Here is a 23167-nt window from a genome sequence, read left to right as displayed (position 1 = left end):
GCCACACACTTCTCATTGCCTTTCAGTCCTCGCTGTGCATGGGAGTGTGTGTGTGGAGGAGAGGAGCAGGGTTTGGGTCAATGAAGAGGTTTGGAAGTGGGGCGTGACTTACCTTATCTTCTGCCATTCAGCTAAGAGCCTTTCCAGTAGAGGGGAGGAGCCCAACACAGTATTGCTGTAATTGGAAAGGAAGGTCCAAGCCCCACCAACCTTCATGTCATTTGCCACTTGACTCTTAGATCACAGAAGGTGGAGATGGAAACCATCTATGTGATGAACTAGACCTTCTCCCCAGTCATCTTGCCGATATCACCGTTAAAGTGCACGTGCTGTTACAATATATCTTCTTTAGTTTGATTTAGAAGATAGCTGGGAGTCAGGAGACATGTGACTTGAAATTAATACTTAGCTGACATTCCGCATAAGTGCTATTTAGAGTTGAACCGCATTCTCTGAATTGTTCTTGTTCGTTTTTTTAGCCAAGTAACTTTGTACTCTTAACACACAGCTGGAAAAGTCAAGTATTCCCAGGAATTATACATTGGAAAAAGATGCGTTGGTGTTAAAGCCAATCAGGCTTTTGCTAATCTAATTTCAGGTATCTCCTTGCAATACGAAAAGGGCTGGCTGATCTCTGAATGGGTAATCAGAGACAATGCCTGTTTTAATGAGCTCCTGTCTAACACTTGAGGTTTGAAAGGCTAGAAAATTAGGGGTAAAGCTCAGTGGTGCAAGAATGAACATGAAAAAAATAAACTTAAAGGAATAGAGGTGGAATCCAGGTGCTTATTAATAAAGGTTAAACATTATTTTTAAAATAATAAAGAAAATGTATTAACATTGTACACTTAAGTACAAAATAATAAATTTCTAAACAATGTGGCACTTTAGCCAAAGTATTGATCCCAGGGCTCTTTGCATTGTACTTATGGAGTGAAAGGTTCCGATAAATAAGTTATAAACTAGCTCTTAGTTCATTTTAGGAAGATGAATTGAGATCTGTTTATTTTTTAGAGCCATGTGTTTGTCTTTTATCTCCTTGTTTCTTTTTGATACAAGGCTTTCATTTCCTCCTGTCACTGGGTATTTCTATTCCCGTCACTGTTCCCCACTTAGAGGGGCTGTTTTGCTGCCTTCGTTGTCTGTATTGTTGTTGAGGATGTCATCACAGTCCATTTGTGCCATCAGATTGAACCGTTCCGCCACACAATGGGCTGTAAGGCGAGCCTCGGGGTCATGGTCCCAACACTCTGTGATGGTGTCGCACAGAAAGTGCATTCCCTGAAACGAGATGATCTGAGATCAGGTTTGTAGGGTCAGGAGAGAGAGGCATGGGAAATCCACATTTTGAAATTCTAGGATTACGGTGCTTTAGGTGATTGTCTCAATAAGAAAAGGAGTACTTGTGGCACCTTATAGAGACTAACCAATTTATTTGAGCATAAGCTTTCGTGAGCTACAGCTCACTTCATCGGATCCGATGAAGTGAGCTGTAGCTCACGAAAGCTTATGCTCAAATAAATTGGTTAGTCTCTATAAGGTGCTACAAGTACTCCTTTTCTTTTTGCGAATACAGACTAACACGGCTGTTACTCTGAAACCTGTAATTGTCTCAATGTTACTGCAGTTATTTCCCATTCTAAGTACACAGGAAACAGCGGTTTCACAGATACTATTGGGTCATAACTGGTGGTAAATGCTGCCATTCTAATTATTACTTAATATTTGTATTACAGGAACACCTAGAGTCCCTATCTCAGATGGGGCCTCTCACTGTGCTAGGCATTACCTAGTCTCATAGCTAAACTGACTCAAAGTTTATAATCTAAGAGGGAGATTTTTAAAGGCGCGTAAGGGAGTTAAGTGCTCAACTCCCTTAGTCTCCTTTCATCTGTTTTGTCTAGGGGGTTGGAGCCTTCAGAAGGTGGGTAGCAGAATAGGCTCAGAGAGGTGAAGTGACTTGCCCAAGGTCATACAGCAGGCCGGCTGTAAAGCTCAGACTAGAACCCAAGTCTCCTGACATGCATTCCTGGGACGCATCCCCTGGAGCACGATGCCTCTCTGTGCGGAGAAGAAATGACTTTACCAGAGCAGTTAGTCTTTCCTAAACTTACCCTTTTTAAAATCCAGTGTGCTGTACTGCCGTTTTCTCCCCGGGAAATCATGCCAAAGAACATAGTGATACACAAGCAAAAGGTTTGTTTATTGACCACCAGAGGAAATACTTTTTCACCCAGGTTTGTCAGTGCACTCCCTAGCACATTAGTCTTTCCATTATAATAGCCAAAGCTCTGTACAGCCGATTACTTTTTTATCCTATAGTGCTTTTAAAAAGAGACCAGAACTGTCAGGTGTAGAAATAAAATGGCAGTTGACTGGCCAATAATTTTTTCTGTGAGCTAACAACTGCACAGAAGCTGTGTCTAACCTTCCTTTCACCCCACAATTCCTAATTTGTGCTACTGCATTTTACATCATCATGTCAAATTTGCAACAGACACTATTGGAAAGAGGAAATTCTTCTAAATAAAACATGTTCATAGTTTTCAATGGATTTGTGTATTCTGTGCATTCACAATTACAATATCGCTAAAAACCTCAAGGACCCTAATGCTAAAGATAAGTATTATATTTTGAAGTATTTCTCCAATACTCTCCATACCCTTTTCTGACCCCTCACACAAATCTCAGACCAGTCTCTCTCTTCCGATTAAGGAATATACATTGGGATGACAAAAGTTAGAGAGAATGGAGTTGTCTATTTAAAGTGATAGAGACCGCATTTCAATACCTCCTAAAATAATTCATGTATTTGTCTTACTGAAAAGATTTAGATTCACTTAACAATGAACAAATTTCAACCTAATCTTTTAATAAAGTTTCCACAGATAGAACCCAGCTTTGCCATCTGTCCTGGTTGTATTGATTAAGTAGTAGATTATCTACCACTTTCCTGAATGTCTTATTTTACCCTGCAATAAACATTTTGTTTTTAAAAAAAGTTAGTTTAGAAATAAATTAGATCCTTTAAAACAGGCGACTTCTAGGCTAAGAGGACAAGAAGCAAGTTGAAAAAAGTTTCTTCTTGCTTTTCTAATGGCACAACTAGATATATATATATATATTTTTTTTTAAAATTCAACCTGATTTTACATTTGAGTCATGTCACATTTACAATATAGGGTAGTAAATGTGTCTGTTTTTGTTTTAACAGCTTTACGTTAAAGTTGGAATTTCCAACAGTCTAAGGGAGTTTTAGGCACCAGATCTGGGTGGCTAACTCATTTAGGTGTCTTTGATAATCTCAGCCTAAAATGGTCAGGACAAAAGGAGCTGGCATTTTGAGCAGTGCATTGAACTTGGAGCCTGTTCTCATTTTTTCTTCATGGGAGGATTGTGGGTAACTCCCATTAAAATGAGTAACTTGTGCCAGTCTCTCAGTATCAAATGGATAATGTTCCTCTAAGTAGTAAGGACTGTGACAAAGTTCCTCCTGTACCTTGGTGGGTCTTGCGCTTATTGGCGGATTTGCTCGCCTTGAAGCTTCACGGCAGCCCTCAGTTTGACTGTTTTTGTGAACCCACGGTCCAGGTCAACTCCTCCTGTGTCTGACCAGGAGTTGGGAGGATTTGGGGGGAACCCAGACCCGCCCTCTACTCCGGGTTCCAGCCCAGGGCCCTGTGGAATGCAGCTGTCTAGAGTGCCTCCTGGAACAGCTGTGTGACAGCTACAACTCCCTGGGCTACTTCCCCAGGGCCTCCTCCCAACACCTTCTTTATCCTCACCATAGGACCTTCCTCCTGGTGTCTGATAATGCTTGTACTCCTCAGTCCTCCAATGGTATGTATTCTCACTCTCAGCTCCTAGCGCCTCTTGCTCCCAGCTCCTTACATGCGCACCACAAACTGAAGTGAGCTCCTTTTTAAACCCAGGTGCCCTGATTAGCCTGCCTTAATTGATTCTAGCAGCTTCTTGATTGGCTGCAGGTGTTCTAATCAGCCTGTCTGTCTTAATTGTCTCCAGATGGTTCCTGATTGCCCTGTTACCTTACCCAGGGAAAAGGGACCTACTTAACCTGGGGCTAATACATCTGCCTTCTATTACTCTCCTGTAGCCATCAGGCCCGACCCTGACATCACAGGACCTTTGGTGGTAGTGGGGTGGGAAATAGTTGTAGAATGAATAAACACATGTTCTATTTTTCCTCCCAGCAGGTGGCTGTCACACACACATTTTAGGAGAACTAACTCTAATGTGCCAGGGGAAGATAAGGATCATGATCTGAAACACAACACTTTTTCAGCTTAATAAAAATCAATTGAGGGAGAGCTGGGCCTTTGGAATCTAGCTTGGCATAGCCTCAAGTAGGTGCATATTTTATCTGCAGTTCCAAATTTTACCTAAAAGCAGGTAGGGTGCAAATCTGCACCCGATGTTCAAAAATTTAAAGAACATAGTTGTGAGATTTGAGGGCTAATGACTGGCTTCAAATGCAAGTTATAGCAGCTGAGTGAACATTGCCAAAAATGTGCTCACAAACTTTCTTCCAGCTAGAAGCCACAGATTCATTTTGACACTGTTTACAGCATGGTTCTTTCCATTCCTACAAGTGTTTATACAAATAGTGTTTTGTTAGAGAGGCTCATGCAAAATGTAGCAAATGCAGGGCTCAAATTTTATTCTGCAAGTCTTGTGTGTGTGGCCATCTTGAAAACTCTTTGTGGGTTTAGAGGACCTCCATTTAGGAAGCAGAAACCAATACCCTGTGAATTAAGTGAGCAATTGCACAGTGTGTACAGGTGACTTGCTCTAAGCTATAGGTTTTGGCTCCTAACATCGAGTCTATTTCTCAAATGAGCTAAGTTGCAGAATAGGGGTGGGATTTTTTTTTTCAAAAGTGCTTACATGATTTAGGAGTTCCTAAGTTACCTAGGCAATTATGAAACACCCCCTTCCTCCAGTGTCTTTGTGATTCAGGTGATTTGGACCATAGATATACTGATATGATCATTCAAGAATAATCATGTCCATTCCAAGTCAGGACAATGTATAGATGACTTGGGTTGCTATAGTCTTTTCTTTGATTTAGTATTTACCTGATGCACTAGCCAGTTGCAAGGTATCTCTGGGCGCCCTCTGCCGTGCAGCACAATGTCTCTCATGGTATCCACACAGGGTTGCTCCTGGACTTTCGACCCAAAAGGTAGCTCGTAACTTTTTATCTCTAAGTGATAAATCAAAGGAGCATTACCGGATGTCTTTCATGGTTTGGTGGTATGCATGTGTTTGTTGATCTGGCTGCTGTCCATGGCACTGAACCAGAAAGAGTATGATTTTTGTAGACCGGTCTAGAGCCACAAAGTTTGGATGCAGAGCTTAATATACTCAAAGGTCAGGAGTGTTGGAGCAGGGTTTTGGTTCAGGCTTAACTTTGGTTCATCATTAACTTAAAATGACCCCTTCCCCCACTGAATTTAAATTTGCAAAAACATGACAGCAGCCCCTGCTGTACCTGACCTCAGTGGACTTGCAAATGAAAAGGCAGGAGGAGAAAACACTGATTCTTAAAAAAAAAAAAAAAAAAAAAAAAAATTAAAACATTTCAGAATCTTTTTGTTGGAAAGGATTTTTTGCTTTTGGCCTCCTGCCTCCTTGTGACGGCACTATTTCATCACAGATTTGGTTAGTGTTTTCAGAGAGTGACTTTGGGAGCGGAGACCCACTCACAGACTGTACATGTGCCCTCTTGAGAGTAGGAGACCGGGAAGTGTTCCCGATGGAGACTCCAGAGCTGTGGAAATAGCTACCTCTTGTGGCATGGGGGAGTTGAGAGACTTACCCTTCAGAATACGGTGCAAAATTCTTGCCAGCTAAGCTTTTGTCAGGAAGGGTCTAAGATACAGTGACTCGCTTCAGATTTTTGAGGTGCTTTTATATCCGTGTGTATCAAGTTAAAAAGGGGAATGGTGGGAGGTTTCTAGATGCCACAGCAATTGTAAGTCAGACTCATTTTCCCTTTTATGTGAGCCTTGTGAGCCTTTTTCTCTTTTGCTCTGTGGTGTAGCAGAGGGGAGGGTTCTCGGGCAGCTTTCATGGCAAAGAATGGCATTTCTTGCTACCCCTTGGTTTGTGTAGGGATTGCTGAAAGAGGAGGGTAGGATCTCCATTGCTTTCTCCCATCCCAGATCCTAGCAATGGTCCTCTTTTTTGATGTGAGAGTCTCCTCTGTTCCAGGAACCATTCCACTCCCTGCACAGGGCATGGGAAAGGGGACTGGAGTGAATTGTGGGGGCATAAAAGGAGGCCAGGAGAGCTCAGAGAATGCAGGAGGGGGTATGGATAGCGGGGAGAGAGGGCTGAGGCGAATGGGGAGATTTGGATGGAGGTGGGGGGGGGGGATTAATCATAAGGAAAATGGGGGAAAGCTGAAAGCCTGAAGGAAAGACAGGCAGAGAAGGAAAAGGAGAAAACTTAAGAATCATAGTCAATTGTTGTACAGAAAGATTAGTGCCAGGACATGACAATGAAATAGATACTGATCAAAATGTCATGGGGACATGACTGGGTAGGATGCCCAAGCTTGTGAAGCTTTTGGATGGGAGGTAGATGAGTTTCATGGTGTTGTCTAAAGGGACGGGGAGCCTGCTTTGGTTCTTAATATATATATATAATATAAATTATTTTTTTTGCGTTGTTAATGCAGTTTGCAATATTTTTATGTGCCTGGCTGATGGGAAATGTGTATATTCAGGGCCTGGTGGCTTTGATATATGTTTGTTGTTGTTTTAATAGAACATAACTTCCCTCTGGTGAGCTAGTTAATTCCCAGGCTAGCTCACTGTCTGCACTCACATGTGTATAATCTGCCTTCTGAAATGCCGAAGTCTTCACTGGGTGCTTCACATTTTTGGGGGGATGAGAGCCCCTAGGATCCCATCAGTCTCTAGTCAAAATCATGCTATTTTTAGAAACTGGGAGGAGCACCAGGAATGTGCCCCTGCAGGGCTCTGCTCTGTGCACGTAGGTATGTTTACTTGGCTGGTTATGGGCCTGCTTGGAGGCGTGGGATAAAATCCTGGCTCCTCTGAAGTCAATTAGGGAAACTCCCATTGATTCCAGTGGGGCTAGGATTCACCCAGGAGCTCTTTTTAGACCCACCTTTTTCTCTTGTTCCCATTCCCTCCCCTTTGTAGTATTCCATCACCATGGACAACAGCCTCCAAAAATGGGGAACTAACGTGGAGATCCTGCTCTTTTCTCCATGGGCATTTGTTTATCCTGCACACCATCATGGCTTCTGAGAACCTGTGCCTGAAAACCATTCTGCAGCTGGCATGTAGCAAGCAGGGAATGCTTAGCAGATCGCAGGCCTGATCCTACCAGGTGCTGGAGAATCTAACTTCCATTGGTGCCCAGCACCCCTCAGGAACTGCTGAGCATCCAAGACGGAGCTGTATGTGAGATGAGCAGCAGGATTGTATCAATGGGAGATGTAATGGACTGATTGTTGCTTGGTGGGAAGAGAGCATGGAAACTGTTGTCTAAAGGTGATTCAGTTACAAAAATGCTGGGGCTAGCTCGTATGGCCTTTGGTTCTAGAAAGAAGGGAATACATGGGACTATGCAGTTTTCCTACCTCCTACAACCTCACACCTGGAGGCCATTTCCCATAAAACCAGGGCCATGGAGTAGACGTCCATTTGTTTGAAGGACTCCAGGTCTTCCAAATTCACTCTAGACTCTAGAACCTCAGGAGCCATGTACCTGGCAGTGCCAACCTAGCCAGAAAAAGAACAGAGATCAGCAAATATATCTGAGAGCAGCTGCAGCATGGTAAGTACCTGCCACGTTACAACTGAGTTGAGTAGGTGAAAAACACTGAAACATCTTCGTGGCCTGATTGTTCTTGCTCAAGAGCAAACTAACACCAACTGCTAAGCACTAGGAGTATATAAGATGGTTTTCCAACCTCTCTTCCTCCTGTTCAGCTTCATTATGAGCAGCCACAGGGAGTTCAATGACCACGCACTGTCTGCCTAATGACTCCGCAGGTGGGCCCCATCACAGGGTATCTGAGTCTCACTCCTGCACCAGCTCTTTTAGAAAAGCTACAGTAGATAGTTTGTGCGTTATCATTAAACATTACTATGCAATGAAACATCTAAACTCCCTCCCTGGGGCCTGAAGAAGATCAATGACTGTACTGCGTTTGTGTGTAATTTTAAAGATAGCATCATGGTTTGCAGGTATGCCTAAACACATCCCAGTCCAAGACTGAGCACATTGATCAGATGAGCAACTCTAGTTTGTTAAATTTCTGCTTTAAATCTAAATGGCATGTGAGCGAATTCATAAAGTTCTCATACTTCCCCTCTCCCCACACACTCTGTCTCATTTCCAGCATAGCCTTGCATTTGGCAGCATGTGGTTTTCAGCTTATGGAATACTTGAGATGTATTGTTAAGTGACACCAAGAATTTCTGTAAAGTTAAGTCAATAACCCAGCTTTGGCTTCGCTCACCTGCCCACTGTTAGCAAAGTCATCCGCTGTTAAGGAAGGGTCTAGCTTTAGAGCAATGCCAAAATCACAAATCACGCACTCCCACTCGCTCTTCACCAGGATGTTGGTGCTTTTGATATCCCGGTGAGCGATTGGGATCTTTGGCCTGCCACAGGCAGTGTAGTCGCTGTGCAGGTGGGCCACGCCGTTCACCAGGGAGCTGGCCAATTTTTGTAAGTCTATCCAGCTCAGAATGTGTCGGGACAGATAGTCCTTCAGGTTGCCCCTGCTATGGTAGGCAGTGATGAGCCAGTATTCCTTCCGGGGCCCAGACCCTCTGTCCTCTGCTGTAAGGAACTGAAGGACGCTCTCATGCTTGAGGCTGGCATCTGTAAAGATCTGGCTTTCGTTTTTCCAAGAGGAATATTCCTCGCATGGGAAAATCTTAACAGCTACTGTCTCGTATTGCCCTGAAGTGGTGTGGTTCAGCTTGGCCCTCCAGACCTCGGCAAACTGGCCTTTCCCCACTATCTCATCCAGCTCAATGGGCAGCAGCTCGGTGTTATGGTTGATGCTGTTGGCACAGGTGAAGTTCATGCTGGAGTGATTGTCATCTGTCATCACAGATAATTTCTCATCGTCCTCAGCGGCTTTTCCTGGCTTGGGCAAAGCCTGGTGCTGTGTGTGCTTCTGACCCCAGTCCTTGGCTCTCTTTCTCCGCTTCTGGGTGCGGCAGAGGTAAAATATCACCGTTATCATGACAGCCACGAGCAGAGGGGGGAGCAGGCTTATTGCTGCTACAGGAATGACCTCTTTGCTCTGCAGCATGGAGTATCCTGCAGAAAGGAAAATGAATAAGAATCTGCTGCTATAAAATACTTGCAACAGCTAGTTTTGGTAGTGCCTGGGGAGAAAAATGGGAGCTAGTTACTAAGTATTGCCAAGGACATAACACACGCTGCCCGTAACTCTGAGGGTAAGAATTCACCTCTCTCTGATTATTAAAGGGATGCTGTCAGCTAGTTTTAGGCCTTACATTTAGCTTGTGCAACATGGTGAGGGTTCCAGAAATTAGTATTTTCATGCACTAGCTCAGTGAGTGTATGTGCCCCACTGCTCTCTACTGGATGGAATCAGAACTGATCAACTGTTGGCCAGAGGTCTTGTAAGCTAGCAAATTCTGTCTTACCGGGGAGCTGAAACAATGTATATCGTGGGGATGCTGAGAGCCATTGAACCAAGCTGTAAACCCTATATCTAATGGAAACCACTCCAAGCCAGGGGGTGCAGCAGCACCCCTAGTTCCAGTACCTATGCTGTCTTAGCTCAAATGGTAGAGGTTTCTTGTAAGATGATAATGTTGAGTTCTTATATAGCACTTTTCATCAGTACACCTCAAAGCACTTTACAAAGGAGGTGAGTATCATTATTCCCATATAGGGAAACTGAGGTACAAAGAGGTGAAGTGACAAAGTCAACCAGCAGGCCAGTGGCAGCACCAGGAATAGCACTCAGGGCACCTGGGTCCCAGTCCAGTGTTCTGTTAGGCCACACTTGCTCACCAAATTTCAAGGTATGAGAACATTCATCTTCTCTGTAACAGATGAGGAGGGATTCAACCTGTGACTACTTGCACACAAAGCCCAGCATATTTCTACTGCTCCACTAATCAAGAGAAGAGTTTTGGTTCTATCCCGGCTGTCTCCGTGAAGTCCCAAGTGGCCTTGATATGCAGCATCCTCACTAAGGTCATGTCAGGAAATCTTGTTGGTTGGTTCGTCTACATCCTTTGATTATGCAATGTGCACACCACCCATGTGTATATTAGTTCATCAACATCTTGGACCTATTAAAACTGATTTATTATAAACTATGTGCACAAATCGTCCAGTGATCCGAAAGCCAATAATGAAACAAAGCTGGAAAGTCTGGATTGGCATTTTGAACACCTCAAAGATTGGGATAGTTTGGATCCGGGAATCTGGTTCATAAACAGAAGCCCTTTGCAAAACAGTCAAAACCAATGGTGTTCTAATCAAATGTAAATTGTTAATGGAGATAAAGCTGTGGATTAAGGTGGAATGGAGAACGAAACTCTTCTGTCAGTGCATTAGATGCAGTCTTATATCGGGCTAAATTCTGCCAGTATTAACTGAGGAGTATCTTACTGCACAGTATTTCTATTGAATTCAGTGAATCTACTCTTGTAGCAGGGCGCTATTAAAAATGAGCAAAGATATCTGAATCAGAATGATGAGAGAGTGAGTGAGTTCCTGGCATTACTGCTAGTGTGAATGAATATAATTTGAGATTAATGTGGCTGAGGGTCTGACTGCCCATAGAAAACTTTTAACAAAATATGAAAAACAAAAACGTTTCACCCAAATATTGACCAAGAATGTTTTTTAAAAAATCCCTCTCAGCATTCAGATCACTTGAAGAAGACCCTCACACAACATATAATTAGCTGATCCTTTGATGTTTGCAATTCCTGGAGTAAAAATGCTGACTTCAGTAGAGATATTCAAGTAAAATCTTACTCAGATATTTTTCTGCCAAGTACAATAACTGAGGGGAAGGAATATAACATGCATTCCTTAAGCAAAATCCCCCGCTGTTTGACCTCTGTGTACAGTTTATAATTCAGGCTCTGGAAAAACGGATCCCTTGGCTTGTTTTACTTGGCAAATTCCAAAAAAATCCGTTGCAGCCAATTTCTGCAAAGCTGTGAAAGTATTTTTACAATAGGCATCAGGTTCAAACCACAAGATCAGCCCAAAGGGCTATAAATCGATAACTAACCCAGGAATATGTTGGTTTTGGAAAGTGCTAGGCGTGGGTATCACCTACTGCTCTGAAGGGTTTACCCGATGGATATGATCACTTCTTTGAAAAGCTGAAGTTCAACAGAGTGCGAGTAAAGAATTTTCAGGGTGGGTTTTTTTTTTAAGGGAATTACATGTATGAATCCTGCTAACAAATAGTCAGAGCTGTGAGCATAACTTTTGCCAATTCCTTAACAATGATGTTCCTACATGCTGCAAAATCCCCAGATGTGAGTGTGGCCACTAAATGTGTAGATTTTTTTTCTGAAAACACAGGCAGCACGTTGAAAACCAAATATTGCAGTGCGTTACTGGGCATTTAATTCAATCCCTGTCTGATGTGAATTCGAACTCCTAGGCCAAGCTCCATCAGCACAACGTTTTGAAAAGTCACCTCAATATTTAACAAGAAATGGCATCTTTTGAATGCATCATTTCAATTTCCACCACCAGCACCTTGCTTCCTAGGCTGGGGTTCTCAAGCATAGTTTGTGGGAGGGGAGGAGGGGAAATGACCCATCTGCACGTGTAATGGGATCACTGATGAGCTCCAGTGTAGACATGTTGCATTTGTGTAGCTTAGTCCCAGCGAATTACCAGAGTAAATCATTCCACTGCAAATTTTCTTCTACACTAGTGCAGTGTCACACTGGGAGTCCCAGATTTCCTTAATGAAGGCTGGCCCTAAGACTGTAAATAAATGGAAAATTGCTTTGGAAAAATGCTTATCTGCTTTAGTCATTTCCTTCATAATCATTTGTCTTTAATCAGATTTTGTGTCTCTAATATTTAAGGTTAAAGTTTGAAAAAACAAAATGCAAACAATCTTCTAAAATCCTATAAGAAGATATAAACCATTTGTAAGGAGATGAATCAAGTCTGGGTCTTGCAAAGTTGTCATTGGCAAGATGGGCAGATGATAAATAAAAGCAGAAGAGCAATTACCTGATTGCCTTCTATGATGAGATAACTGGCTCTGTGTCTATGGGGAAAGCAGTGGAAGTGATATATCTTGACTTTACCAAAGGTTTTGATATGGTCTCCCACAGTATTCGTGCCAGCAAGTTAAGAGTGTGGATTGGATGAATTGACTATAAGGTGGATAGAAAGCTGGCTAGATTGTCGAGCTCAACTGGTAGTGATCAACAGCTCGATTTCTAGTTGGCAGCTGGTATCAAGCAGAGTGCCCCAGGGGTTGGTCCTGGTGCTGGTTTTGTTCAACATCTTCATTAATGATCTGGATGATGGGATGGATTGCACCTTCAGCAAGTTCACAGATGACACTAAGCTGGGGAGAGACGTAGATATGCTGGAGGGTAGGGACAGGGTACAGAGTCACCTAGACAAATTGGAGGATTGGGCCAAAAGAAATCTGATGAGGTTCAATAAGGACAAGTGCAGAGTTCTGCACTGAGGACGGAAGAATCCCATGCACCACTACAGGCTGGGGACCTACTGGCTAAGTGGCAGTTCTGCAGAAAAGGACCTGTGGGTTACAGTGGACGAGAAGCTGGATGAGAGTCAGCAGTGTGCCCTTGTTGCCAAGAAGGCTAATGGCATATTGGGCTGCTTTAGCAGGAGCATTGGCAGCAGATTGAGAAGTGATTATTCCCGCTATTCGGCACTGGTGAGGCCACATCTGAAGTATTGCATCCTGTTTTGGGGCCCACCACTACAGAAAGTATGTGGACAAATTGGAAGGGGTCCAGCAGAGGGCAACAAAAAATTATTAGGGATCTGGGGCACAGGAGAGGCTGAGGGAACTGGGCTTATTTAGTCTGCAGAAGTGAGAAGAGATTTGATACCAACCTTCAACTATCTGAAGGGAGGTTCCAAAGAGGATGGAGTTTGGCTGTTCTCAGTGGTGGCAGATAATAGAACAAGGAGCAAGTAGGGGAGGTTGGATATGAGGAAAAACTATTTCACTAGGAGGGTGGTGAAGCACTGGTATGGGTTACCTAGGGAGGCGGTGGAATCTCCATCCTTAGAGGTTTTTAAGGTCCAGCTTGACAAAACCCTGGCTGGGAGGATTTAGTTGGGGTTGGACTAGATGACCTCCTGAGGTCTCTTCCACCTCAATCTTTTATGATTCTATGACTGACTAGTCTGAAACCTTATTGTTTCAATTTATAACGTTTTGATATATCATTTGGCAACACAATACGTTTTATGAAAATATTTGGTGGCAGTGGCATTTCCAAAGAGCCAGTCACTATTTTTGTGTAAAATGATATACGCAGATATCAGCATTTGGACTTTGCTTTGGACTTCTCTTCCCCTCCTCCCCCAGCTCCCCGAAGTTCGTGTACCTGCTATATTTGGCTTTGGAAACTGTAAAGACCTGCAAATTTAGCATCATTTACATTCATAAAAATGATTTGCTTACTCTAAAAATTCATAGTTAGTGTTATTAGGGATTTTCTCTATTAAGACTCACCTGACAGCTTTCCACTCTCAGGTAGATAACTGTTCTGTTTTCCTAATGATATGACAATTAGGTTCCTTAAAGGACTGGAAAGATTGTACCCTCAACTAAGGGAACCCATTTCCCGTTGGGATTTGAACTTTGTTTTGTCTCAACTTTATGGGGCCACCAACTGAGCCTCTTGCAACATGCTCCTTACTACACCTTTTGCTGGAAGGTGGTTTTCCTAATTGCTATCACTTCTGCTAGAAGAGTCTCCGAACTGCATTCTCTTACATCTGAACCACCATACAGTGTCTCCTGTGAGGAGGAGGTGTACTTATGCCCTCCTCTGAAGTTTCTCTCTAAGGTAGTTTCAGATTTTTATATCAATAAATCAATTTACTTTCCTGCATTTTACCCCAAACCACATACAAATAGGGAGGAGCAACAGATATATACAGTGGGCGTAAGACAAGCACTGGCATTTACATAGGCCTTGGCTACACTTGCACGTTATACCGCAATAAAGCCGCCCAGAGCGCTCTAACTCACTCCCCGTCCACGCTGGCAAGGCACGTAGAGCGCTCTGACTCCCTGGCTAGAGCGCTGCTGGTATTCCACCTCCCCGAGAGGGATAAGGTGTGCTGCGTATTGGGTGAGACGCTACAGCGTCCGTGTGAACGAGGAGTTGCATTACAGCGCTCTGATTGCCCTCCGGAAACGTCCCATAAGCCCATTAACTGAAGTGGCCTCTCTTGTCTTTGTTGTGAACTCCGTCAGGAATGCGGAAGGGACCCTTTCAAAGTTCCTTTTCTGCGGCATGCTGGCTGCTTATCAGTGCTGAGAAAAACAAACAAACAGCTGTTTGCTTTGGGGTGGGGGGGGCGCGGGATCTGTACTTACAAGACAGCATGCTGAAACACTCTCAGCACCCCAAAAACCCACTCTTGCTCCCCCCCACATATACAGAACACACTCCACCCTCGCCATTTGAAAAGCACTTTGCAGCCACTTGAACGCTGGGATAGCTGCCCATAATGCACCGCTCCCAATGCAGCGGCAAGTGCCGCAAATGTGGCCACGCCAGTGCGCTTTCAGCTGTCAGTGTGGACACACTGCAGCGCTTTCCCTACTGCGCTGTACGAAGGCTGGTTTAACCCAAAGCGCTCTACATCTGCAAGTATAGCCAAGCCCATAGTCAGGACCAAACCATTTTGGCGGCCCACCCAACTGTTCATGGCCATAGTGGACAGAATTGAAAGGTCTTTCAATCTCCACACAGAATTTCATTTCGGATAACTTCTTGTATCCACATGTGTTATGATCTGGCAGGTGTCTCTCTCCCAGACAAGCTGACTGCCCACTCTGCAAGGTATCAGGCATCCTCAACAGCATTCCAGTGCAGATCCGTATCCTGGACATTAGCAAAGCAGCAACCAGGTCATCTGTGCACGCTTTCTCCTGCCATTGCGCCGCCATTCAGTATTCAAGAGATGATGCCAAATTTGGTTGATCTGTATTGCAGTCTTTGTGACCATGAACTCTGATTCCCCAGCCTATTTAACTGCTTGGCAGTCACCAAGAGTGGAATGCACATGTGCAATCACTTGAAGAAGCAAAAACGGTTACTAACCTTTCATAATTGTTCTGCGAGATGTGTTGCACATGTCCATTCCATGACACAACACCCTCCCCCCCTTGGCACTGAAGTTTCCGGAAAGAAGGAATGGAGTGGGTAAAGGGTCATCTGGGCCCTTTATACCATCCCCAGCATCACACGGCTGCAGAAGGTGTTTGAGCTGCCCCCACAGGTACCACTGAGTAAAAAAATTTCCAGCAACTGAGTGGAGTGGACATATGCAATGCATCTCGAAGAACAACAGTTATAAAAGGTTAGTAACTTTTTTTTTTCTGCTCTCATTTACACCTGGGCAATTTCTGTGAGGCTTTGCCCCCAAAAGGTGAACTAATGTGTGCGAGCAATCCTGCTCTAAAATCCTAGTGGAGACAAGGCTCTATAGTTGTACCATGAAGTAAACTGGGTGAGGTGAACTGTAGTCAGGGGTTTAGTGTTGACCTCCCCTAGCTACCTTACAGTAAAAGCTACAGTGTCTTGTCTCCACGGGGATTTTAGAAAAAGAATAAGTCACACGTTAGTTATTCTGTGGTTTTTAAAAACACTATCTTTTTTGAAGTGAAGACACACCCTGACATCAGTGGGGTTTCATGGGTGTATCTGGGTAGAACTTGCTCTAGAATTTCATGATTTATTGTAGCTACAATTTTCAGAAGTGTTGACTAAGTGTGGGTGCCTCAGACTTTCAGTTTCTAATCTGAGCCCCTTGTGCCACAGGAAACACAGGCCAATGGTGGACTCTTCATCTCTTGATGACTTCAGTTTAAGACTGGATGCCTTTCTGGAAGATCTATTTTAGTCCAGTGCAAGTTATTGGACTCAGTGCAGGGATAACGGCATGAAACTTTATAGCCTTTGACATTCAGGAGGTCAGGGTAGAAGATCTAATGGTCCTCTCTGATCTTAATACCTATTAATCTGAATTTCAAAAGTGTGGAGGGCTGCGGCTTCCAGTGGGAGTAGTGCACCTTTAAAGTGACATGCCATCATTTAAATAATAATAATAATAAATACTCACCATTGGTGTGGTTTTCAAATATGAGTTTATCGTTGCATTCCTGTTCATCCACACAACCACAGATGTAAAATATTCCTTCCTCACTAGACTGATGGGTCATGATGCACCGTGAGGTGTTGTAATTTGGAACCATTACATTTTCTACTGGGAGCTGTGGGTTGTGGCACAGAGTGCTGATCTTAATGCTGTCATTGTCTTGCTTCCTGAAAATATGCAAGGAATCAACAATGCATCAGGCCAAAATCTCTGCATCCAAAAAATATACAATCGCCCTGTATGATAAAATCATCTCAAACCAGGGCTGCTTGTTAGTTTGATACCACGTGATGTATGGATTTTTTGTAATGGGTATGGTGCAGAGGAGGGGTCTCAAACATGTGCCTGCGGAGTTATTTACTGCGGCCCGCCATAGGCATTGACTCCACCGGCAGCCAAGCTCCCATCGCCTTCTGTACCCCCTTCTCCTCCCCGCTCCTCCGCCTACCTCCCAGCACTTCCCACCACCAAACAGCTGTTTTTGGTGGTGCTTAGAACTTTCCAGGAGGGAGGAGCAGGGATGCTGTGTGCTCAGGGGAGAAGGCGGAGAAGAGTCAGGACCAGGGTGGGGATTTGGGGAAGGGGTTGGAATAGGGGCAGGGAGGGGGTGGAGTTGGGGTGGGGACTTTGGGGAAGGGGTTGGTGTAGGGACTTTGGGGAAGGAGTAGGGCCTCATGGAGGCAGTGGAGTGGGGGTGGGGGATTTGGGGAAGGGGTTGGAATGGGGGGTTTGAAATGATGGTCAAAATTAGCACTGACGTTTTGCATTACAGTTTTAAAAAAGTTAATACATTAACTTTTAATAGCATACTATATTACTCTTCATTTTTTTCATTTTTGACTATACTTTTGTATCGTTGTATGAAAAGGTTTCAGTGATGCGGCCCTTGGGTCAATGTACCAGTCCTCATGTGGTTCTCATGGTGACTTGAGATTGAGAGCCCTGGTGTAGAGCAATAGCCCTCAACCTTTCCAGACTACTGTACCCCTTTCAGGAGTCTGAGTTGTCTTGCATACCCCCAAGTTTCACCTCACTTACTTACAAAATCAGACATGAAAATACAAGTGTCACAGCACACTATTACTGAGAAATTGCTGACTGTCCCAATCTTACCATATCCTTGTAAAATAAATCAATGGGAATATAAATATTGTACTTATATTTCAATGTATAATATATAGAGCAGTATAAACAAGGTGTCATATGAAATTTTAGCTTTTGCTGACTTGCTAATGCTTTTTATGTAGCCTGTTGTAAAATTAGACAAATATCTAGATGAGTTGATGTACCCCTTGGAAGATCTCTGCATACCCCCACGGGTATGTGTATGCCTGGTTGAAAACCACTGGTGTAGAAAGACATTGAAAAAAAGTTACACTTTTCTTGTATGTCAATGGGAAACTTACAATAGAGATCAATAGCAGGATATGGGTCAAAGAATCCAGCTGTTATCAGTAGATTACTCATTGGTTAATTATCTGTAATGCAATGTGGGGTTATCAGATAGCTCCTTTGCCTTAAATGGAACTAAGCTGATTTACGTCAGGTTGAGGATCTGGTCCATTGATTCCAGAAGTTCAAGGAAGAAGCTGCATCCTTCACATATTGATTGAATGGTGCAACTCTTCCGATAGTCCATGCAAATAGTGCAAAGCAGTGAGCTTTTAAATGTGTTCTGCCTATTTTCACTATGATGGTAGGATCTGATCCTGAGAGTTCTGAACTCCAACTCATTGCTGTTTAGCACCCGTCTGAATTAGGTTGTAAATCAGCATTTATGTGCCTGGTTCATCGTGACACACCACTAAATGTTCTCTCTCTCTCATACTTAGTTACTGTGTCAACTTCTTTTGGGGATTTTTGTAGAAAAGAAAATATAGTGGTACATCTGTGTGTAGCCCTTCCCCCCAAGCTGTGGCTTAAGCCTCCTTCCTTTTCTTGCCCTGGTACTTACTATCACTATTATTATTTGGAGCAGCTTCTCCCCTCTCCTCACATGGCTCAGGTCCTGGCTTCTGTTCTTGGTGCTTGGTGCCTCCACTCAAAGGGACTCCTCTCTGTGCCACGGGAAAGGAGCCACATCCTGGTCCCATCAAGGTTAATGGGGGTTTTGCCATTGACTTCAGTGAGTCCAAGACTTGATCTAGTTACCATTGCAAAGTCTACTGAGGCATTGTGAATTTGCATAGTCTATATTCAGAGCTCTTTCAGTGCCCTGCATTCATGGCTTGTAACTAGTGCTGTTGATTAATCACAGTTGACTCATGCAATTAACTAAAAAAAAATTAATTGCGATTAATCGCACTGTTAAACAATAGAATACCAATTGAAATTAAATATTTTTGGATGTTTTTCTACGTTTTCAAATATATTGATTTCTATTACAACACAGAATACAATGTGTACAGTGCTCACTTTATATTTTTATTACAAATATTTGCACTGTAAAAACAATAAACAAAAGAAATAGTATTTTTCAATTCATCTCATACAAGTACTGTAGTGCAATCTCTTTATCGTTAAAGTGTAACTTACAAATGTAGATTTTTTTTGGTTACATAATTGCACTCAAAAACAAAACAATGTAAAACTTTAGAGCCTACAAGTCCACTAAGTCCAACTTCTTGTTCTGCCAATTGCTAAGACAAACAAGTTCGTTTGCATTTACGGGAGATACTGCTGACTGCTTCTTAGTTTCAATGTCACCTGAAAGTGAGAACAGGCATTCACATGGCACTTTTGTAGCTGGCATCACAAGGTATTTACATGCCAGATATGCTAAACATTCATATGCCCTTTCATGCTTTGACCACCATTCCAGAGGACATGCTGACGATGCTCCTTAAAAAAAAAAATTGTTAATTAAATTTCTGACAGAACTCCTTGGGGGAGAATTGTATGTCTCCTGTTCTGTTTTACCCACATTCTGCCATGTGTTTCATGTTATAGCAGTCTCGGATGATGACCCAGCACACGTTTGTTTTAAGAACACTTTCACAGCAGATTTGACAAAATGCAAAGAAGGTAGGACTGAGTGGACTTCTAGGTTCTAAAGTTTTATATTGTTTTATTTTGAATGCAGTTATTTTTTGTACATAGTTCTACATTTGTAAGTTCAACTTTCATTATAAAGAGATTGCACTACAGTACGTGTATTAGGCAAATTGAAGTATACTATTTTGCTTTTTACAGTACAAATATTTGTAATCAAAAATATAAAGTGAGCACTGTACACTTTGTATTCTGTGTTGTAACTGAAATCAATATATTTGAAAATGTAGAAAACATCCAAAAACCTTTAAATAAATGGTGTTCCATTATTGTTTAACAGTGCAATTAATTGCGATTAATTTTTTTAATTGCTTGACAGTCCTACTTGTAATGTAAAGTATTATTCCAGCACATGGTCTTCCCTTAGAGGGAGCTTTTCACTAAGGCAGATTTCATGGGTAGTATGGCATTATTTGATGTGGTCAAATATCTTCTGGTGACTATAATGAGATTGACACTTGTTGTTACATGATCCTGCTTCGAAACCAGGTCTGCTGGAATGACACGCTTGGTGCCCAACTCTTTGTAGCTGCTCCATGTGTGAAAAGCTGAGAAAATGTCTGTATTATCTCCTCTGAATATTGTGTGACTCCGTTTCCCAGTTCAGTTTTGTACTGCAGCCTGCTTGACTGCACAGAGCTAAATCAAAGGAGGCTGTTACAGAGCTTAGCAGGAAAGGTAAAACAATGATAGAGGTAAAGTCAGCCTCCCATACATAGCTTCAAAGGTTTTAAAGTAACAATGGCTGGGCCGTTAATGGCGGCAGAACATAGGAGTTAAGGTAACAATGGCTGGCTCTGTCCAGGCTAGGAAGTTTAACCCTTCCCAAGGCTAAGTTTGAGATCAAAGGGAACTCAAAAAAGCTCACAGAACCTAGAAAAGGTAGGGATTGGGGTGTGTGGTGAGCTGCGAGAGGCTGGCCAGCATGCATTAGTGAAAAGGCTGACTGTGTGACTGAGCTATTCAGAGACCGTGAGAGAGCTGCAAACAGAGTGGGCCATTTCTCCTAAGGCCAAGATGGGGAATAAACCAGACTCCCTGGAGCTACAGATAGAGAGGTTAAGCTTAGGTAAGTCAATATGCGAGTGGGTCTCTTTGCTATTTTAAATCTACTTCTCTTAATCACTGTGTAACCTTTGGTGCAAAATAAATTATGCTCAGTTTTTAGAAACTGTTTCTGTATCCCTGCAAATGAAAGCTGCCACAGGTTCCCAAAGAGAAAGCTGTGCAGGGTCCAACAATTGTATTGTGGTAGCACCAAGAGATACTAATACATGATGATGATGATGTGTCTGCAACTAGTGGTGGTGATGATCCAAATCTCTGCTCTCCAAGATGTGCCAGTAATTTAGCTGATAGAAATGTTCACTCAGAAAAAGGTACTTGGATAAGCACTTCTATTTCATTCTTCTTTTTCAGGTGGAGCCAATAAATGGTATTTTCTGGACTCTTCCTCAGTTTGGTCACCAAGTTTGTGGTTTAATTGCTAGGTTTAACATGCTGTCCTTGAATGACCACCCCATGTCTGGCTTTCATTCCATAGGGGACAGAACTAGTCTTCTTGGATAACTCTTCACTGTTTCTAGAGATGTCTTGACCTTTTGATTTGACAAAATTATAACATGCAGGAAATAGGGCCCTGAGCATGCCCAGTATGTGTGTTGTGCCCAGGTTTACATAACGGATTCAGGTACTGAGTAACTACTGAGCAGAAAGAATGGGTGATGTCCCTTCTGAGCATTATCTCCTAGTATTTGCCATCCAGACATCCCCTGAGGGAGGCTTCAGGGATAGCCACCAGCAACGGCCTGCAAAGGACAATGGCTTTGGAAAGAGCTGTACTGCCATGAAAGATGGGAACGTTGTGGAGGTTCTTAGAATGCAGGATTTCCCTCTGGATCTCAGAACAGCCATGATTTAAGGGGCAAATATCTTTGTTTCTTCTTACTCCAAATGGGACAATTCAGAGGAAACTGAGACCTTAATGTGTTGGAGGTTCCAGGAGAATTTCCCCCTTCAGTGGGTTTCTATGTGGAAGGCAATGACTGGGTTTTTTTTAAACATGACTGCACCATTTAACTACACCCAAGTAATACAGTGAGCAATGCCCTGAAAATGCATGCAATAAACCTTATCAGAGGAATAATTCTTGATGACGTTGTTATATGAGGTGTTACAATGTAATCAATCCTAGAGTTGTACAGTGCTCCAGTTAAACAATGTTTCTAATGGACAGAGTTCATTTACTTTTAGTACCATAGATTGCCAGCCTTTTTCACAGGGACTTTGTGGAATATTTTCACGTGTCTAAGGGCCAGATTTTTAAAGGTCTTTAGGCACCTACCTGCATCTTTAGGTATTGCTAGGCTTAACATTGAATGACCATTCCATATCTGGCTTTCATTCTAGAGAGGACATAACTAGCCTTTGGACACTCTTTTTACTGTTTCTAGAGATGTCTTGACCTTTTGATTGACCAAATTATAACGTGCGGGTAATAGGGCCCTGAGCATGCCCAGTATGTGATTATGGTGATTATCTGTTGTGTTCATTCCCTTTGGGGCACCTGGCATTGGCCACTGTCAGAAGACAGCATACTGGGCTAGATGGACCTTTGGTCTGATCCAGTATGGCCATTCTTATAGAAATCGTATCATAATATCAGTAGTAATTGACTTCTCAAGAGATTTTACTTTCTGGAATTAATGCATTTGTTTGAACATCATGCATTTTGAATTAAATATTGATGAATTTTCTGAAACCCCTGTAGCTGTGTTGTTTTAGTCAATAATAAGAATAGTTAAAATATTTAAGGACCTGATCCTGAAAACTCACTCGAGAAGCTGCATTCACTTCAGTGGAATAACTCACATGAATAAGGTTGGCAGAATTGGGCCAAAGCTATTATAGCAATAGTCTGTACCTTGAGGTTTTATTTTAAATTAGTATTCTATATTATGTCATGTTATGATGTCAAACATTCTTCTAACGTGCCACAAATTTTGCTCTATAGAGAATATCTGGGGTTCCTGTTAAATTCAATGGAAATCCTTTGTGCAGGCATTGAGAGTTCAGATCTAGATCCAAATTCGATAGCTTGGGTCCATTTTTAGTTATTGTTTATTGCTTGTATATCACCACAATATATGTAGTGCTTTACAATATAGATGAAGATTAGATTAAACTGAGAACAAACAGGAAATGGTAAGAGAACTTATGGTTATGTAGGCCCTTGGATGCTTGGTGCATGTGTCTTGGTGGTAACCAAGTGTTACTTCTGAAATAAATTAATTTAATAATAAAATATCAGAGACTATAGTAATGTAACACACCTTGAGAAGTGGGTTTGGAGAAGTGTTTTAGGAGGAGGATGCATGGGCTCAGAAACTAAGTTGCTAAACATTGTATGAGAACCTATATAGATTAGAATGACCGATAGGGATAGGAGTCTGTCTTGGTACATGGCCTACATCACTATAGTATCTGATTAGGACACTATGGTCAGGTAGTCACTTGGGCCCAGATCCTCAAAGGTAATCAGTAGAAGTTAGGAGCCTAGATACCTTTTGAGGATCTGGGACTTGGAAGCTAGAGTGTGGCATTATTCTTGGGATATCAGTCAGAACAAAATAAGGTATGAAAGTGGATGTGGGCAAAAAATACAAAGGAGTACTTCCCCAGAGAAGCAACTTGG

The 23167-nt window shown here is 42.6% G+C and overlaps 1 protein-coding gene across 1 annotated transcript in view; it reads right to left on the bottom strand.

The window, feature by feature from the left end:
* Positions 1 to 860: 860 nt before the first annotated feature.
* Positions 861 to 23167, bottom strand: part of LOC311528050 (TGF-beta receptor type-2-like) — a 62560-nt gene continuing 40253 nt past the window's right edge. Inside the window, exons 3-7 of the mRNA XM_084642655.1 lie at positions 16387 to 16589; positions 8522 to 9336; positions 7637 to 7778; positions 5097 to 5224; positions 861 to 1281 (exon numbers count right to left, since the gene is read on the bottom strand). Coding sequence (XP_084498781.1) covers positions 1099 to 1281; positions 5097 to 5224; positions 7637 to 7778; positions 8522 to 9336; positions 16387 to 16589 — 1471 coding nt within the window. The 3' untranslated portion in view covers positions 861 to 1098. The remainder of the gene's footprint in view (positions 1282 to 5096; positions 5225 to 7636; positions 7779 to 8521; positions 9337 to 16386; positions 16590 to 23167) is intronic.

The sequence above is a fragment of the Lepidochelys olivacea genome, assembly GCF_965140295.1.
Source record: "Lepidochelys olivacea isolate rLepOli2 genome assembly, chromosome: 11".
NCBI lineage: Eukaryota > Metazoa > Chordata > Testudines > Cheloniidae > Lepidochelys > Lepidochelys olivacea.
This window is presented reverse-complemented; position numbering and strand designations above follow the sequence as displayed.